Source organism: Benincasa hispida, chromosome 4 (assembly GCF_009727055.1).
Source record: "Benincasa hispida cultivar B227 chromosome 4, ASM972705v1, whole genome shotgun sequence".
NCBI classification, from domain to species: domain Eukaryota; kingdom Viridiplantae; phylum Streptophyta; class Magnoliopsida; order Cucurbitales; family Cucurbitaceae; genus Benincasa; species Benincasa hispida.
Genome location: NC_052352.1, coordinates 190,281 through 206,480, shown reverse-complemented (window position 1 = coordinate 206,480; position 16,200 = coordinate 190,281). Strand labels below are relative to the sequence as shown.

The window sequence follows — 16,200 nt, the reverse complement described above, 5'->3', positions numbered from 1 at the left end:
ACTTTGTCATGTTCTTTATGTAACTATTCTAGTTATCAGATTATCTTGAATTGAGGGGCTTCTTGTAAACCAAATATAGATTTTGGGTTATTTTGTAACCATTTTCACTTGTCTCTAAAACGGTTCCGTTGCACCTTAAAAGAAACTACCATAAAAAATTGATATAAATTAAATATCTCAATTAATATGGCACAATAAAATATTTACCTGCCACGTGGAGTTGTTGGCATCTTTTCTAAATCATTCCACACAGCAGCTGGAATTATATCCATGCTTGCCATCTTATCCCCAGCTTTTAGTCTCATGGCCACTGCACCCCTGGTGTTTCTGCCTTGTGAGCGGATCTGTGAAATAAAAGCAAGTGCAAGAATGTCACATGGTAAACAATGTAATTTTGGCATGCGTTCTTCCAGTCCTGTGTGTTGTGTAATTGAAATGTGGAATCCTTCTCCAATCTCTTTATTCAATGTAGACTATGTAGTTTTGCCAACAAGATTCGAATTTTATTTGTAAATAGTTTTGAATGGTGTGGTGCTGCTAAAACAAGCTGGAGGAGTAAGTCCCAGAAATACTTTCACGATAGTGGTTCAAGGCCAAGGCCAGAGTCATGTGGTCCCACGCTTCTAGAGTTTAGATTGTTGGCCTTTCATTTGGCTTTTTGTTGAAAGAAGGGGGCATCCAGGTTGTATTGTTGTTTGCATTCTTTCTTGAATAAGATCTCTTATTCTGTTTCTTTTTTTAGAAAAAAAATAGAAATAAGAAAACAGTCTGAATGAACTTTGTTTCAGCTGAACCATTGGAATCAGTCGTGTTCAGTTAAGAAACACTGATATATTATAAAAAACAAAACAAAGCCATAAAATTATAGCCTAGGGGCGAGAGCCCAGGAGTTGCATGCAATGACTTACAATATCACAAGAACTTAAAATGACCATTCCATTCTGAGAAGCCATTGCCACAAGATTGTCATTTGTGCAACAGCAGACCCATTTTAGCTCATCACCACTCACCTGCAAAATAGTTCATAAGGCTTGATAGGTATTCGGTTAAGAATAAAACTAAGAAGGCAAGATCAAAGCACCACTAAGGGAACAAACCAATTGAATGGCTATAATTCCAGTTGTTCTGATTGCTGAAAAGAAGTTCAAAGATACTTTCTTGATGTAACCATTTGCCGTGAGCATTAGTAGAAACTGTTCGCCATCGAATTCACTCACAGGGATTATGGAGGTTATTCTCTCTCCATCTGATAAAGATAGGATCTAGCTCGATCACAAAAGAAGATCGATCAAACTTAAAGCAATCAACTACTTTTGAAGTTTTCAATGAAGGAAAGTGAAACTATGAATACCTGAACTAATGGAGTGCCAGTAGCAGTTCGGCCACATTCTGGAATTTTATAGGCACGAGCTGAATAGACTATTCCTTTATCACTACGCACAGTAGCTTCTCCATTAACATTACATGATATTTAAACAGAAGGCAATACAATTGAAGAAGACTATACAAGATGTTAATTATTTCATTTTTTTGTGAAATCCTCCATTTTTAATGTATTATATTTTTTGTATTTTATTTTTTTCCTTATTTGTAATGGAGTATTCTTCTACAAGATGTTCTTCTATTTTATAGGCCGCCTCAATTTGTCGCGTTTTTAGGGTATCAACTCTCGTCAACAAGTTATCTCCACTGGCCAATCTAGTCTGCATCACCGTTCACCACTTGCCGCCAGTGTCTAACTATTGGTTTGTTTAGCCACTGTGTGGTATTTTTTCTCAAAGCTAATTTTTTTTTTTTTTTGGAGGGGGATTCTTCGTTTTTTTAGCAATATGTCAGACACTAAGACACCTATCACTAAAGTCATCAACAATCACATCCATTCCAACGATTCCACTATCCAAATAACCACCATTCGACTTAATGGGGATAATTTTCTTCATTGATCCCAAAGTGTTCGGATGTATATTCGTGGACAAGGAAAGATTGATTACATTACTGGAGAAACAACCGCCCCCAACCCAGATGACCCTTCATTTGCTGGGTGGGACACGGAAAACTCCATGGTTACAACGTGGCTTGTGAATGTAATTATATGTGTTACTCTACAACCAAGGAATTATGAGATAGTGTGACTCGGATGTATTTTGATTTGGGCAACAAGTCACAGGTGTTTGAGTTGAATCTTAAATTGGATGATATACGAAAAGGAGGTAACTCAGTTACACAATACTTTCACTCCCTAAAAAGAATTTGGCAAGACCTTGACCTCTTTGATAGGTATGAGTGGAAGTCTAAAGAGGACCAAAAGCACTATAGGAAAACTGTTGAAGATGGTCGCATTTACAAATTCCTAGTCGGTCTCAATGTTGAGTTTGATGAAGTTAGAGGTAGGATACTTGGGAAAACTACTTTTCCAACTATTAACGATGTTTTTCTAAAGTTCGCAGGGAAGAAAGCCGCATGAATGTTATAATTGGCAAAAAATACTATTGATTCATTTGAATGCTCTGTGTTGGTGACTGAAAATACTAAACTGAAGGCGTCTGATCAATCCAACAAGCCACATGAAAAGTCATGTCTGGTACGACCATTGCAATAAACCTCGACATATGCGTGAAACTTGTTGGAAACTTCATAAAAAACCTGCAAATTGGAAAAGTTCTAAGCAAGGTGAGAGGAATTCCCATCAACATACCTCTAGTGCTAATGTTGTTGACTCCAGCCCATTTACTAAAGAGAATTGATCAAATTTTGAAGTTGCTAAAGACCAATTCATCATCTGGTAATCCTAATATTTCCTTGGCACAATCAGGTACTTGTCCTCAAGCTCTCTCTTGCCTCGATTCATCTCTGTGGATTATAGATTCCGGAGCCTATGATCATATGATCAATTCTTCTTGTTTATTTGAATCATATTCTCTCATGTATTGTAATAAAAAATTCGCATTGTCGATGATAGCTTCACCTCAATTGCAGGAAAAGGAACTATTCCTTTGACTACAAAACTTACATTATGTTTTGCTCTTCATGTTCCAAAATTAGCTTGCAATTTATTATCTGTTAGTAAAATCTCTAAGGATGCTACTATCGTGTTATCTTTTGTGAAACTTATTGTATCTTTCAGGATCAAGACTCGGGGGATGATTGGACGTGCTAGGGTGATTGATGGTCTCTATTACTTTGATGAAGTTTCAGCTAGTCATAAAAAAATCTAGGACTTAATTAGTGTTTGTTCTCCTTCTATTAAAGAAACTATCATGCTTTGGCATCGTAGATTAGGGCATCCAAACTTCTTCTATTTATAGTATTTGTTTCCCGATTTATTTAAAGGATTTGATTGTTCAATTTTTCATTGTGAAAGTTGCATTTTTGCCAAAACATCATCAATCCACTTATTTGCCTAAACATTACAAGGCTTCATCACATTTTTCCTTAATTCATACAGATGTCTTAGATCCATCTAAAGTTTTGACTCATAGTGATAAGCGATGGTTTGTTACCATTATAAATGATCACACTCGTTTAACTTGGCTCTATTTGTTAACAAAAAAAAGTCAGAGTTCAAAGAGATTTTTGTTCTGTTTTTCAATATGATTGAAACTCATTTCAAACTAAAAGTCGTATTCTTCACTCTCATAACAACACTGAATTTTTCACTGAACAATTAACCAATTTTTTACAAGAGAATGATATTTTTCATCAAGCTATGTGACGCGACACTCATCAGCAGAATGGCATAGCTGAGCGGAAAAATACACTTACTTGAAGTTGCTCGTGCTCTTATGTTTTTTTATGAATGTTCCAAAGTATTTGTGGGGTGATGCAATTCTTACAGTTGCATACTTGATCAATCAAAAGTCGTCTAAGGGTTTGAATTTTAAAACTTCTCTAAGTCACTTCAAAGAGCTTTTACCTGATGCCCAACTGTTTTCTGGTTTACCAATAAAATTATTTAGGTGTACTGCTTATATCCTTACTCCTACCCTTTCTCGAACTAAGCTTAATCCTCGAGCCATTAAATGCATTTTTGTAGGTTGTCTCTCATAAGAAGGTTTACAAATGTTTTGATCCTTTGACCAAGTATTTTCAGAGTATGGATGTCTTTTTTGAAAAATCAACCACTTTTTACCATAATTTCTCTTCAGAGGGAGACATCTAACCTTGAAGATAATTTTTGGAATACTTCACCTCTCTGAAACATCATTGGTTCCGAAATAACGAATTCTAGTCCTTCAATGCCAAGTGTGGGATTATACTAGAAATCGAAAACCTAAACTTCAGATTTATACTAGAAGAAACTTGACTCAAAGAGATCAAGGTTAGACAATTGACTTATTGCAGGACCAATCTAATGCTCCGATGATGATCCTAAAGCTCCAGGTATTAGACACTCCACTCCTATTCCTCCTAGTTCTTCATCTTCTCATAATCCTTTACCTAATGTCTCTAATCTTGATATTCCAATAGCCCATAGGAAAGGTACTCGTAAATGTACCAAATATCTCATTGCGAACTATCTTTCTTATCATAGATTGTCTTACTTTCATAAAGCCATCACATCCAAAATAACCAACCTATTTGTTCCAAGGAATATACAGAAGGCTTAAATGATTCGAATTGGAAATTATAAGTGATAAAAGAGATTAATGCGCTAAAACAAAATTGCAAATTGGACATAGTTGAACTACCAAAAGATAAGAAAATTGTGGGATGCAAATGGGTGTTCAATGTAAAGTGTAAAGCTGATGACAGTATTGAAAGGTACAAGGCCAGATTGGTTGCCAAGGGGTTCACTCAGACCTATGGAGTTGATTATCAAGAAACATTTGCTCCAATTGCTAAAACTAATTCTATCAGAATCCTGTTTTTTATTGTAGTCAATTTTGATTGGCCTCTGTATCAACTAGATGTTAAGAATGTCTTTCTCAATGGGAAAATTGAAGAGGTGTTTATGAACTTGCCACGTGATTTTGAGGTGGATCTTGGAGTTAATAAAGTGTGCGAATTAAAGAAATCATCATATGGCCTTAAACAATCTCCTAGAGCATGGTTTGAATGTTTTGAAAGGTAGCCACGAGCTATGGATTCAGTCAAAGTCAAGTTGATCATACTATGTTCTATAAACATACTAGAAAATGGCAAGGTTGTTGTTTTGATAGTGTATGTTGATGATATCATACTTACAGGTAATGATGAGACAGGACTGAGTATCTTGAAGAAAAAACTTGTTAATGATTTCCCAATCAAAGACCTAGGAACCTTAAAGAATTTTCTTGGCATGGAGTTTTCCAGGTCCAAAAGCGACATTCTTGTCAACCAAAGGAAGTATATTCTTGACCTATCGAACGAGACAGGTTTACTTTGTTGCAAGATAGCAAAAACTCCCACTAAGCAAAATTTAAAATTAGTAGTTGCAACTGAAAAAGAAGTAAAAGAAAAAAAAAAGTACCAAACTTGTGGGGAGACTCATATACCTCTATCACACATAACTTGACATCGTTTTTACAGTTAGCATGGTAAATCAGTTCATGCATGCTCCCGGGCCAATTCACTTTGAAGCAGTTTATAGAATTTTGAGATATTTGAAAGGTTCTCCAAGAAAATGTATATTATTTAAGAAGCATGACCACCTACATGTTGAGGTTTACATTGATGTTGATTGAGCAGGCAGCACAACTGATAAAAGATCCACTTTGGGTTATTGCCCTTTTGTTGGAGGAAATCTAGTTACTTGGCGAAATAAAAAACAAAGTGTGGTTGCAAGAAGTAGTGCTGAAGCAAAATTTAGGGCATTAGCTCATGGTATTTGTGAGGGCATATGGATAAGAAAAGTATTGGAAGAATTGAAATTCTCTCAGACAATACCCATACACATTTATTGTGATAACAAATCAGCAATTTCCATTGTCCACAATCCAGTCCTTCGTGATAGGACAAAACATATTGAAGTTGATAAATATTTCATAAAGGAGAAGATTGATGCAAGAATAATATGCATCCCCTACCTTCCAAAGTGGCAATTCAATAATTTGATTGGCAAGTTGGCCATGAATGATATCTTCAAACCAGCTTGAAGGGGAGTGTTGATTATTCTCTTTTTTGTGAAATTCTCCATTGTATTTATCGTATTATATTTCCTACATTTTTTTTCCATATTTGTAATGGGGTGTTCGATTTAAGAAACCCTTTCCTCCAAAGAAGAAATAAGAGAAATTAATATTTTTCAGCACAAGAAAACAAGGAAAAAAAATCTAATTAAATAAATTGACAAACTAAGATAATAGACAGAAGTTTTTTTGTAATAAAATGATAGAGAACTAATACATTGATAAACGGTCCTAGAAGAAATTTTGTTGGAGGATAACGAACTTTTCTCTTCAGGATATTGAAAAGAGCAAATTACAGAATTTTCATGGTTGACCTGTAAACTCAAAAAAAGTTGGACATACGATGGAATCAAATAGCACATTTTAATAACCTGGCCTAGTAGGATAAAAATGTTAAAAAGACTTAAGATAGTTTTTTTCTTTTTTTTAAAGGAAACAAAACTTTTCATTGATATAATGAAAATAGACTAATGTTCAAAATACAGGAAACAAAAAGAAGAAACAGTAAACTTAAACAGTACAATCCCAAGGGTACCTTGAACTAGACCAATGGTTAATAAGAGAAAATAAAATCCCAAAACAAACAAATAACATGAAAAGAAAAAAATTACATAATTTTGTACTTTGTATCAAAACTTTCAAAATTTTCAATAAAACCCTTAAACCTTTGAAAAAAAGTTTAAAAAAAATACTCTTGCCACTAGTTGGATGGAAAATGTTTGTATTTTGTTTTAAAAATGTCTTTGAACTTTCAAAAGTTTCAATAATACCCCTAAATTTTTAAAAGTTCAAAAAGACCCATATTGTTAATATATGGATGAAAATCGTAAATACCTTGTGTCAGAGTTAAATGGCATTTTATATAATTTAGCCTATATTTAAATAGATGAAAGTTCCAAAAACACGGACCAAAAAGAAGGTGTTGCACATTACACAAATGACAAGTAATGACATACTAAATTTAAGATAATAAGGATTATGAATCAATGGGAAATATGTGTCGACCTGAAACCACCCATAGATTCTCGTCGATATGCAAATTACCATTTTTCACTTGCAAGATCAGCAGGAAATGTATAAGGGTAGCTAAATATGAATAGAAGGTGGGTTATTGGCCATCTGGGACTTACTTCTCTATTGAAAACTAACCTCTCCGTCCTTTTGGCAGCCCATCATGAACAAGATTGAACCAAAGGTGTAGGCTTACTCTTTTGAATTCCACCCTTTCTAATCTACCTATTTATTACTTACCCTTGTTTTCAGCTCCTCTTCCTTCCAAAGTGGCATATGATATCGAAAGATGCTTTAGAAAGTTTCTATGGACTGGAAGCAGAAATAGTTCCACATCAAACCTCCTTCGTTAGAACATTCAAGTATCCTATGGATGAGGGTAGTCTCAACATTGTGGAAATTAGAATCTGCAACGACTCTCTCTTAGCCAAATGGATTGGACGTTTTAAGCATGAGACGGGCAATTTGAGGAGATTCATCAAGGCTAAGTATGGGTCTTGTCACTTTGACCAAAACCCTTCCATCTATCAACAAACCTCCTCTAAAAGTCCATGGAGTCGCATCATGAAGCTGAAGGATCTTAATTACAGCAATATTCAAATCAAAGTGGGAAAGGGTCTTCCAATGCCTTTTGGAATTATCATTGGGATGGTCCGTCTCTCTTCAAATGCAGTTCTCCTAGTTTATGCTATTGCTGAAATGAAGGAAGCATCCATTGCTGACATGGGGGACAATGTGAATGAATCGTGGTCTTTAAAATTCAGAAGGCATATAAAAGATGATGAAATCATCATATGGGCTCGTTTAATTAAGATCATCCCTAGTGTCACAATCGCTCTTTCGGAAGCTTCTCTTAGCGATTGTGCGGCACTTGTTCCCGCTCACGAACAAGTCAGCCAACTCGAATACGGACTGCCGGTGGCACACCGAGCGCCTCTCGCAACCTCCACCCCCGTTTTAGGGAAAACGGTTTTAGAAAACGGGTTTGGAGAAAAGGTTTTCGTAAGAAAGCAAGCTGGCTCTCTTGCATATGCAAAAGGGCGAGTGGGCACTTACAATGAAAATGTAAAGAAAGCAAGCTAACTAAGCTAATACAATACAAGATATGAAAGTATGCTAGAAGGGGGTTGGATCGGGCATGCGGCCATGGGCAACAGGCCCTGGACAAGCATGACCGTGTCACCTAGCATCCACCTTACTGATCAATGAGATTGTTGGATTTGGCAGCTTGGCAAGAGTGGTTTTTTTTAAATAGAAAAATCAATTTTCATTAAGAAAAAATGAAAAGATATGGGCATATAAAAAAACAAGCCACTAAAAGCGACCCTCTAAAGAAAGGGTTTCCAATTAAGCATATGGCAAGAGTGGTATTTTTTCAACAAAATCTTTGCTAACAGCTCGATCTATTTTATACAAAAACATATGGAAGCTTCCACTCACGCCTCATTGCTATTGACAGACTTCAAATTCGATGCCCTTGCCTATCCCCTTAATAGTGCTCACCTGTCAAGAATTCAATTAGTCTCTTCATCATCTTTTGTTCCACTGCAACTATATCGAAGATATTTGGGCTTAGATTTTTTGTGCCTTTGGTTGGTCCACTGTGGCTCCACAATCTGTTATGATCGGCTCAGAATATCTTTTATCGAACACCCCTTCAAAGCCACGAAAGATGTTCGGTCCAATATCAATCGTGCAGTGAGCGGAATGCAAGTCTTCAAAGACATGTCCAAGTCCTCAAAAGCTGTATTAGAAATTCATTTTCTTTTTTTTACAAAGGTATTGTAATTAAAGTGTGAGGTGGAGGAATCGAACCTCTAACCTCGAGGTTGATAGTAGAGCACTCTACCAATTGAGCTATGCTCATGTTGGCTTAGAAATGTTCATTTTCAATGTTCTCTTTGGTGTAAATGATTATTTTCCCTCAAAGGTTACACCTTTTGGATAGGGCAATTTTGCAATCCCTATGAATAGGGCCCTTTTAAATCCTTTTGAATCATGTCATTCATCAATGAAATCGTTTCTGATCAGAAAAAGAGCACCAATGATCTTCAGGTAATTACCAACTTTGAATGCCGATTTACCAGTAAATTATCATCCAAATGCGAACACTACTCCCATTTTTAAGTTAAGTAAATGCAAATTTTTAATAAAGTCATATAAAAAATACCTGAAGTATAGAACATGGTCATGTGCACGACAAACAATAAAGTCTGACATTGCATCATTAACTCTCAGTTTTCCAACAGATTTTCCAATTGTTCCACGATGCTGAAGATTGAAGGTGCTGGGTTTCATCCGCTTAACGTATCCTTTTTCACTAAGTGCCTGAGAGATATAATTTATACACGTTTACACAAATTGGGTTAAAAAAGTCCATGAGGGAAGATAATGTCATATAATAAATATCAAAGAACTTTACAACTAACCAAAAGCATCTCTTCATTTGGAATGACATCGATGTCTTCAAGTTGACCACTATCAGTGTCTTCTAAAATTGAACGCCTAGGGCTGGGAAACTTGTTTTTCAGCTCAATTGCTTCTTGTTCTATTAACTAGAATTTCAATAAAAGAGGTAGGATGAGAATCAACTCGCTCCATAATAAAAACCACAAGCGTATCATATGAATTGAAAGATGGAAGAGAGCTACAATGATGAGCAAGTAGTATGGATGGTAGATAGAGGCATTACAAGTCAGGAAGGGGAGGCGGTTGTTGGAAAATATTAAGATTAAAATCATCAGGGACCAAATTAGATGTTTAGCCTCTTGAGTCACACTGTCACCATAAATGTGTCCATAATATAACGTAACATTTCCCATCCTTTATTAATTGGAAGGTATATGAAAGTTATTGTATCCAGTTTTGCAACGATGCAAATGATGTTTGCCACTAAAAGAATATGCAATAAAATACCCTTTAGCTCCCTTTCGTTCGTTTCATTTAATCATTTAACTTTTTTCTCATAAACAGACCATTGTATAATTCTATTTAAGTATTTATAGAACCACAAAGAACAGAAAGGAAACTTGTACAGGAAAAGAAAATGGACAATAAGGTTATTGGTTAACAAGAAAAAAGCTTTCCCAAATGATACAAGTGCCTAAATAAAATAATTCACTGGCCTCAAACAAGAATTAAAAAACTGATAATAGCCAAAGCTCCCTAGATTCTTCTGCAGTGGAACACCAGGAAAGCATTAAAAAATACTGTAGTAGACTGCTCATTGCAAAACAAATAAGCATAAGAAACAACCTGAGTTTGCATTCATAACACACAATCCATGGGACAGATTAAGATAACCAGCTGGCATTACAACTGCTTCAAGTGAACTTATATACCACATCAGAAAAAGTAAAAGGAACTCCAAATGAACACCAATAGGAAATTAAAGTCTATATTAGGCGGCATACCTGCAGTATGTTCTTCCTGCTAGACAACAGCTCCTCTAATTTGGAAATATTCTCCATTAAGGATTTACTTTCATCAATAAACTTCTTCCTCTGAACAAGAGATCAAAATAACTCATTTGATGCAATTCAAAAAAGGCCACAGGAGACAATAACATGATTAGCATGACCACTTCAAACCTCGAGGTGTGTAAGTCTCCTAAGGTTAATGTCCAATATAGCTTCAGCTTGTTTTTCAGAAAGATTGAATTCTGCAGAAAGGAAAATAAGAAGCAGCAATAATTTCAGACTAATTTACATCACAAGGAGCCGGCAATCAAAATATTTATAAATACAATTTTGATCCAAAATAGGTCATAGAAAATAATAAATACAAGGGCTGTTTTCAAATATAGTGAAATGAATCAAAATATTTACAAATATAGCAAAAACTCACTGTCTATCAGTGGATAGACTACTATCATCTATCACTATAGATGATAGTAGACATAGATGATAGTAGTCTATCAGTGTATACCAGTGCATTTGAAAATACTTTCAATAATTTCGCCAATTAAAACAATTTCCCTAATGGTAAAGCAATTGGAAGCTCATAATTTGGTTGATGTGAAATACATTATCCTCATTGATTCATGATCTAGTTGAGCACATTTGTAATTGCTTGTAATTCTATCACTTGTTTTATCTAGTTAGTTGTTAGGAGTTGAATGGTTGACCCCTGTTATTAGTGAAAGCATAGAAAAAGGAGAATAACTTTTATGAGATGTATTTTGTATAGGACGTTGAATGCTAGTCCACAATCCTTTTCTTTTAGCAATCAGTGAATTCAGGTCATCATCTGCAACTTGTTATTACTTCACTAGGTAAGTAATTATTTCATTCGTTTTTTTTTCTTTTATGAAAAGAATAACTTCTATGAGATGTAATTTTGTATAGGAAGTTGAATGCTAGTCCACAATTCTTTTCTTTTAGCAATCAATGAATTCACGTCATCATCTGCAACTTTTTATTACTTCACTAGGTAAGTCATTAGTTTCATTTGTATTTTTTTTCTTTTATGAAAAGAATAACTTTCATTGAGGGAAAAAAAAATACATGGGCATACAAAAGATAAACCCACGAAAAAAGCTCTCTTTACAAGGGACTCCAACTAAACAAAATAATGCATGTAGAATAGTTACAAAAAGTCTTCGAAATCAAAGCCTGCATAGAAACGTGAAAACGAACGAGAGACCAAAATTCCAAAGGATCCCTATTGAAGAGTTTCTCGACCCTTCCTACATCAGTTGATCCCCCTCAAATTCTTGATCTTTTTTTTTTTCCTCGAGTGTAAACTAATAGGTTCCTTTTGAATATTGGTTTGTTTGAGCCCTATGATTCCAAGAGTTCAGCATTTTAGGAAGTCCTCTAGTAAGAAAGTCTTGAAATAGTTTATTGAGAGTCAATGTTGGTTTCTCCTATTATTACTACTTCAAAAGGCATCTTCTATTAGGCTCTCCCTAAATGGAATCTCGGTAGTTGGTCATCTCACAAAGTGACGTTCATAAATGGTATAAATCTTATTAGTTACGTAAGAATGAAGACGCATTTAATCATCTTAGTATCAAATTTGCTTCTACATTAAAAATGATCGGGGATAAAAAAAATATACATATAAAGAAGTTTTACGGGTAATATTCTCCATTACAGATATCATCCTTCCGTGTTTAAATATCGAATGATAATGGCTTCTTAGCCCTTCCATTTCCTTCCACTGTAAGTCCTTCCATGAAAAATGGTTGTGGCTTCTCAGCATCAAATTTACCTCTGTTTTACTTTATTTCTCTTATCTCGAAGGTCGTTGTATTTTTTAGCATTAGTCTCTTTTCATTGTTTCAGTGAAAAATTTTGTTACCGTTTAATAAAAATTAACGATAATCATGACTCATTAAAAAAAAAACACCAAGGGGCAATGCCACCTACCGAAAAAGCAATAATTGAAGAAATTTGAAGTTTCAAGAAACATACGAGTCCTCAGACTAGCAGATGCAATAGAATTGCTGGAAGCTTCCCTTATCAAATGAATAACTCCATCCAAATTATCAAGTCCGATAACAATACCCTACAAACAGAGCCATGATATCAAGTACTACAAGAAAACCGAGAGAAGAATAAAACCTCTGAAAGCAAAATAATGCTTTCTAACTGAGACAATTTCTCGTTAATATTTACTAAATGGTGACACTAAAAGAAAAAGGTTAATGGCACGAATATAATAGAAAGTTACGATTTCTTTGAATAAGAATCTATACATTAGAAAGAAACATAAAAGCAGAGGGATAAGGAGGGAAATAAAAGAAATTTAATTATTTGAAATATAAACCTAACGTTTGACATAAAATTAATAAAGGAAATACACTACAGATCTGACGAGACTTGCTCTCCAAAACATTCCAACAATTTTTCCACTTTATTTAAACTCAATAATTGAAATAATCAGCGTTATTTTAATCCTGTGATACAACAATCTTCACCAAAATTGCATATTGCACATAAACTAAGACCACATGTTTCGAGGTTCTTGCTGCATTTAAATTTAAACTTTTTTTAAAAAAAAAAAAAAAGGGAACTTTCTTTATACAACAAAGAACAAGCTTCTGGGAAGCAAATTAACCAGCGAATCTTTGATTTTGGAATTCAGAGGGAGCCTTCCTCGACTCCAAATCATTATGAGAGAATAAGACATTATGCAAAGTCTTGCTTAATAACTGGATTGGTCTTGGGTTCCTTCCGCCATCCTACCCAATGAATTGTTAAGATTTGTTTTAGAATATTATGTATTCACGGATTCCCTCATTCCCATCACCTCTTGATTAATGGTTAGGTCTTAATTCTACAATGGAGCAATTAAAGAAAAAAAGACACCTTTAAGATATGTCCTCTGCATAACATACTACCTCGAAACCTGTGACAATACCCAGACAATGTCATCAGGTAAGTGTGAAACAGTAACAGACCTCTACGATGTGTCTTCTCTCTTGTGCCTGTGATAGCTTAAACCTTGCACGTCTCTCTACAACAGAACATCGAAAGTCCAAAAATGCCTGGAATTTACTCAAGTTAAGACAAAAAGGAAAATAAGTTATCTTCATCTCAACCACCATAAATTAAAGAAAAATATAGTTTGCTATTATTTATTATGATGCCAAAATCAAGCTAAACATGTACTCAATGACTAGCTCCCACTACAAATTACAGATAATAAATAATAGCTACCACAAGTCACCTATAGTTCCTGCATTTAGCTTGACATAAGATAAATTATATGGATAACACCTTTTATTACTAACAATTCAGAGGGCCAAAGTTTTCTTTTTATACTCGAATTTTTTTAGACTAAAAAAATGACAGAAATAAAAGAATTATGTGAAGCTTTACCTGCAACAATTCCTTCAGACCCATCAGTTTAGGTTGTCCATTAATGATACTGCACGCAAATTTAAAATTGCATTACATGCAAGGGAGTTTCAAAAGAGACGTTATAAGATATATATACATATATTGATAAGAAGCAGATATGTATATGCAATAGAAAGCCAAAAGGAACAACCTAATGGTAAGAGAAACCTTATATCCACATATTAGCATTAAAGAAGAGTGCATCATACAGAAGAAAAATTAAGGTTCAATTATGTGATTCGAGAAATTATCATTAATCTATGTCCCCGTAAACAACGTAGAAAAATAGACAAGAATTTCATTCAAATTTGTGACTAAAGAAGTCTCAATTTACAGAAGTTTACAAAAATCCCAATTTCAAACTTATTAGACAAAAAATTTCAGGGGAAAGAAGACTAATGAGCTTTAGATAGTAACAGAACTAAGTTTGGTTAGCTCTACAATAGGGTTAAAAGAATTATTATTGTAAGAGAATTTAGATAATATTTTATTAGCTCTACAAATGATTGTCGGAAAGCTTTATGTGGAATGAGGATTATTTTTTTCCCTGCTGTAACATTCAGCGATGCATAGGAGGTGATATTAGAATTTGTTGATGCATGGGAGGTGATATTAGAATTTGTTGAGCTCTTGAGAAATCTCCCATTGGTTGTTTTCTAGCATAAATCTCACGCCGAGTAAGTTTACATTTCCGTTGACTTGAGTTTCACTCAATAATCTCTCTATCCTGAACATTCATCAGCTTTTAGTTGGTTCATGTGGACAAAGTTCTCGTCATAATTGTGGTGGGAAAGGATTAGAACTTTTTGAAAAAAGAAAAGAATCTTCCTTGGGTTGACCCGTTTGAATGCTTCCATGTTTCATCTTGGACATATTTTTCTAGATTCCTTTTTTTTTTTTGTGAAAACCACAACTTTCGTTGAGAAAAAAAATTAAAGAACACACGGGCATACAAAAGAACAAGCCCACAAAAACGGAACTTCCCTACAAGAAGGAGCTCCAACTATACAAAATAGTGTTTAACTGCCTACAGAGTAGTTATAAAATGCCTTCGAAATATAAGCCCACAAAGAAACAGCAAGGGACCAAATATCCCTAGGATCCCTCTCCACTCCCCTAAACACCCTACTATTCTGCTCAAAACCCATAAGATCACGCACACACCCCCGCCATCCATAAGATTTGGCCCTTCTCACCAAACAGAAAATTGAGAAGGAACTCAATGATCACAGCACTAGCATGACTAACAACCGTCCTACCAAATGTCTAGAAGAAAAGATCCCAAACACTACTCAAAAAATCACACCCCCAGAGAATACAGTCCAAGTCTTCTTCCACTTCCAACAAAGAAAACAACAAAAAGGCCCAATAAGTGAAGGTAATATCCTTGCAAGCTGATCCATCATATTAGCACAGCCATGAAGGACCCGCTAAGTAAAGAACCTCACCTTCTGAGGAATTTTCATCCTCCAAAGCACAGAAAAGATGAACACACCTAAGGGAGAAAGGTTAACCAAACATTATAAGAAAGACTTGCCCATGAACCCTTCTAAAGGACTAGGCACCAAAATCTAACATCCCTTCTCCCACTTCTAAAGAGGTGGGGATTAGGGCTCCAAAATCTAACATCCCTTCTCCCACTTCTAAAGGGGTGACTCTCGAGTAAAGAAAAAAGAGAAACCACCTCCGTTGCCTCCCAATTCGAAGGAAAAAGAACAAGAGCTCCCTGACCATATCAAAGGTTTATCTCCCACCCAACACACAAATGACCTACCTATTTTTCGAGATATTATGTTGACTTTTCTTCTTATGATATATGTTTTTCTGGTTCGTTTTCTATTTCTTTCGTATCTTTCATTAAGTTATGTTACATATTAAAAAAAGAAGAAGATAAAAAAAGAGATTTCATTTTAAATAGAAATCAAAGTTATTTATTCCTAGCAAGTTGAATAATATTTATTTTGCAAATAATTTGAATTGACAAATACTTTTGTATTCTTTTGTGCATCAAATCCTAGCTTTTTTTTGTACGAGCCCAGGCTGTTGCTGAATCATGACAAGAATCTGATGCTCTTAACTTAAAGAATTTGAGATAAGCATTAAACTGATTCAAATTTCAGAATGAAAACTACACAAATTTTTCATTAAGCAATCACATTAGATGGAGTAGTAATTGGCAAAGCAATTGAAGTAAATATCTTACAATGAGAAGACATTGAAAATTGAACTGTAAG

The 16,200-nt window shown here is 34.8% G+C and overlaps 1 protein-coding gene across 1 annotated transcript in view; it reads right to left on the bottom strand.

Annotated features, from left to right (window-relative positions):
- LOC120075625 (DNA gyrase subunit A, chloroplastic/mitochondrial) overlaps nt 1–16,200 on the bottom strand; it is a 54,721-nt gene that overhangs the window by 16,228 nt on the left and 22,293 nt on the right. Inside the window, exons 13-23 of the mRNA XM_039029191.1 lie at nt 13,946–13,994; nt 13,525–13,611; nt 12,536–12,629; nt 10,709–10,779; nt 10,532–10,621; nt 9,548–9,673; nt 9,289–9,446; nt 1,352–1,433; nt 1,098–1,262; nt 909–1,010; nt 208–344 (exon numbers count right to left, since the gene is read on the bottom strand). Coding sequence (XP_038885119.1) covers nt 208–344; nt 909–1,010; nt 1,098–1,262; nt 1,352–1,433; nt 9,289–9,446; nt 9,548–9,673; nt 10,532–10,621; nt 10,709–10,779; nt 12,536–12,629; nt 13,525–13,611; nt 13,946–13,994 — 1,161 coding nt within the window. The remainder of the gene's footprint in view (nt 1–207; nt 345–908; nt 1,011–1,097; nt 1,263–1,351; nt 1,434–9,288; nt 9,447–9,547; nt 9,674–10,531; nt 10,622–10,708; nt 10,780–12,535; nt 12,630–13,524; nt 13,612–13,945; nt 13,995–16,200) is intronic.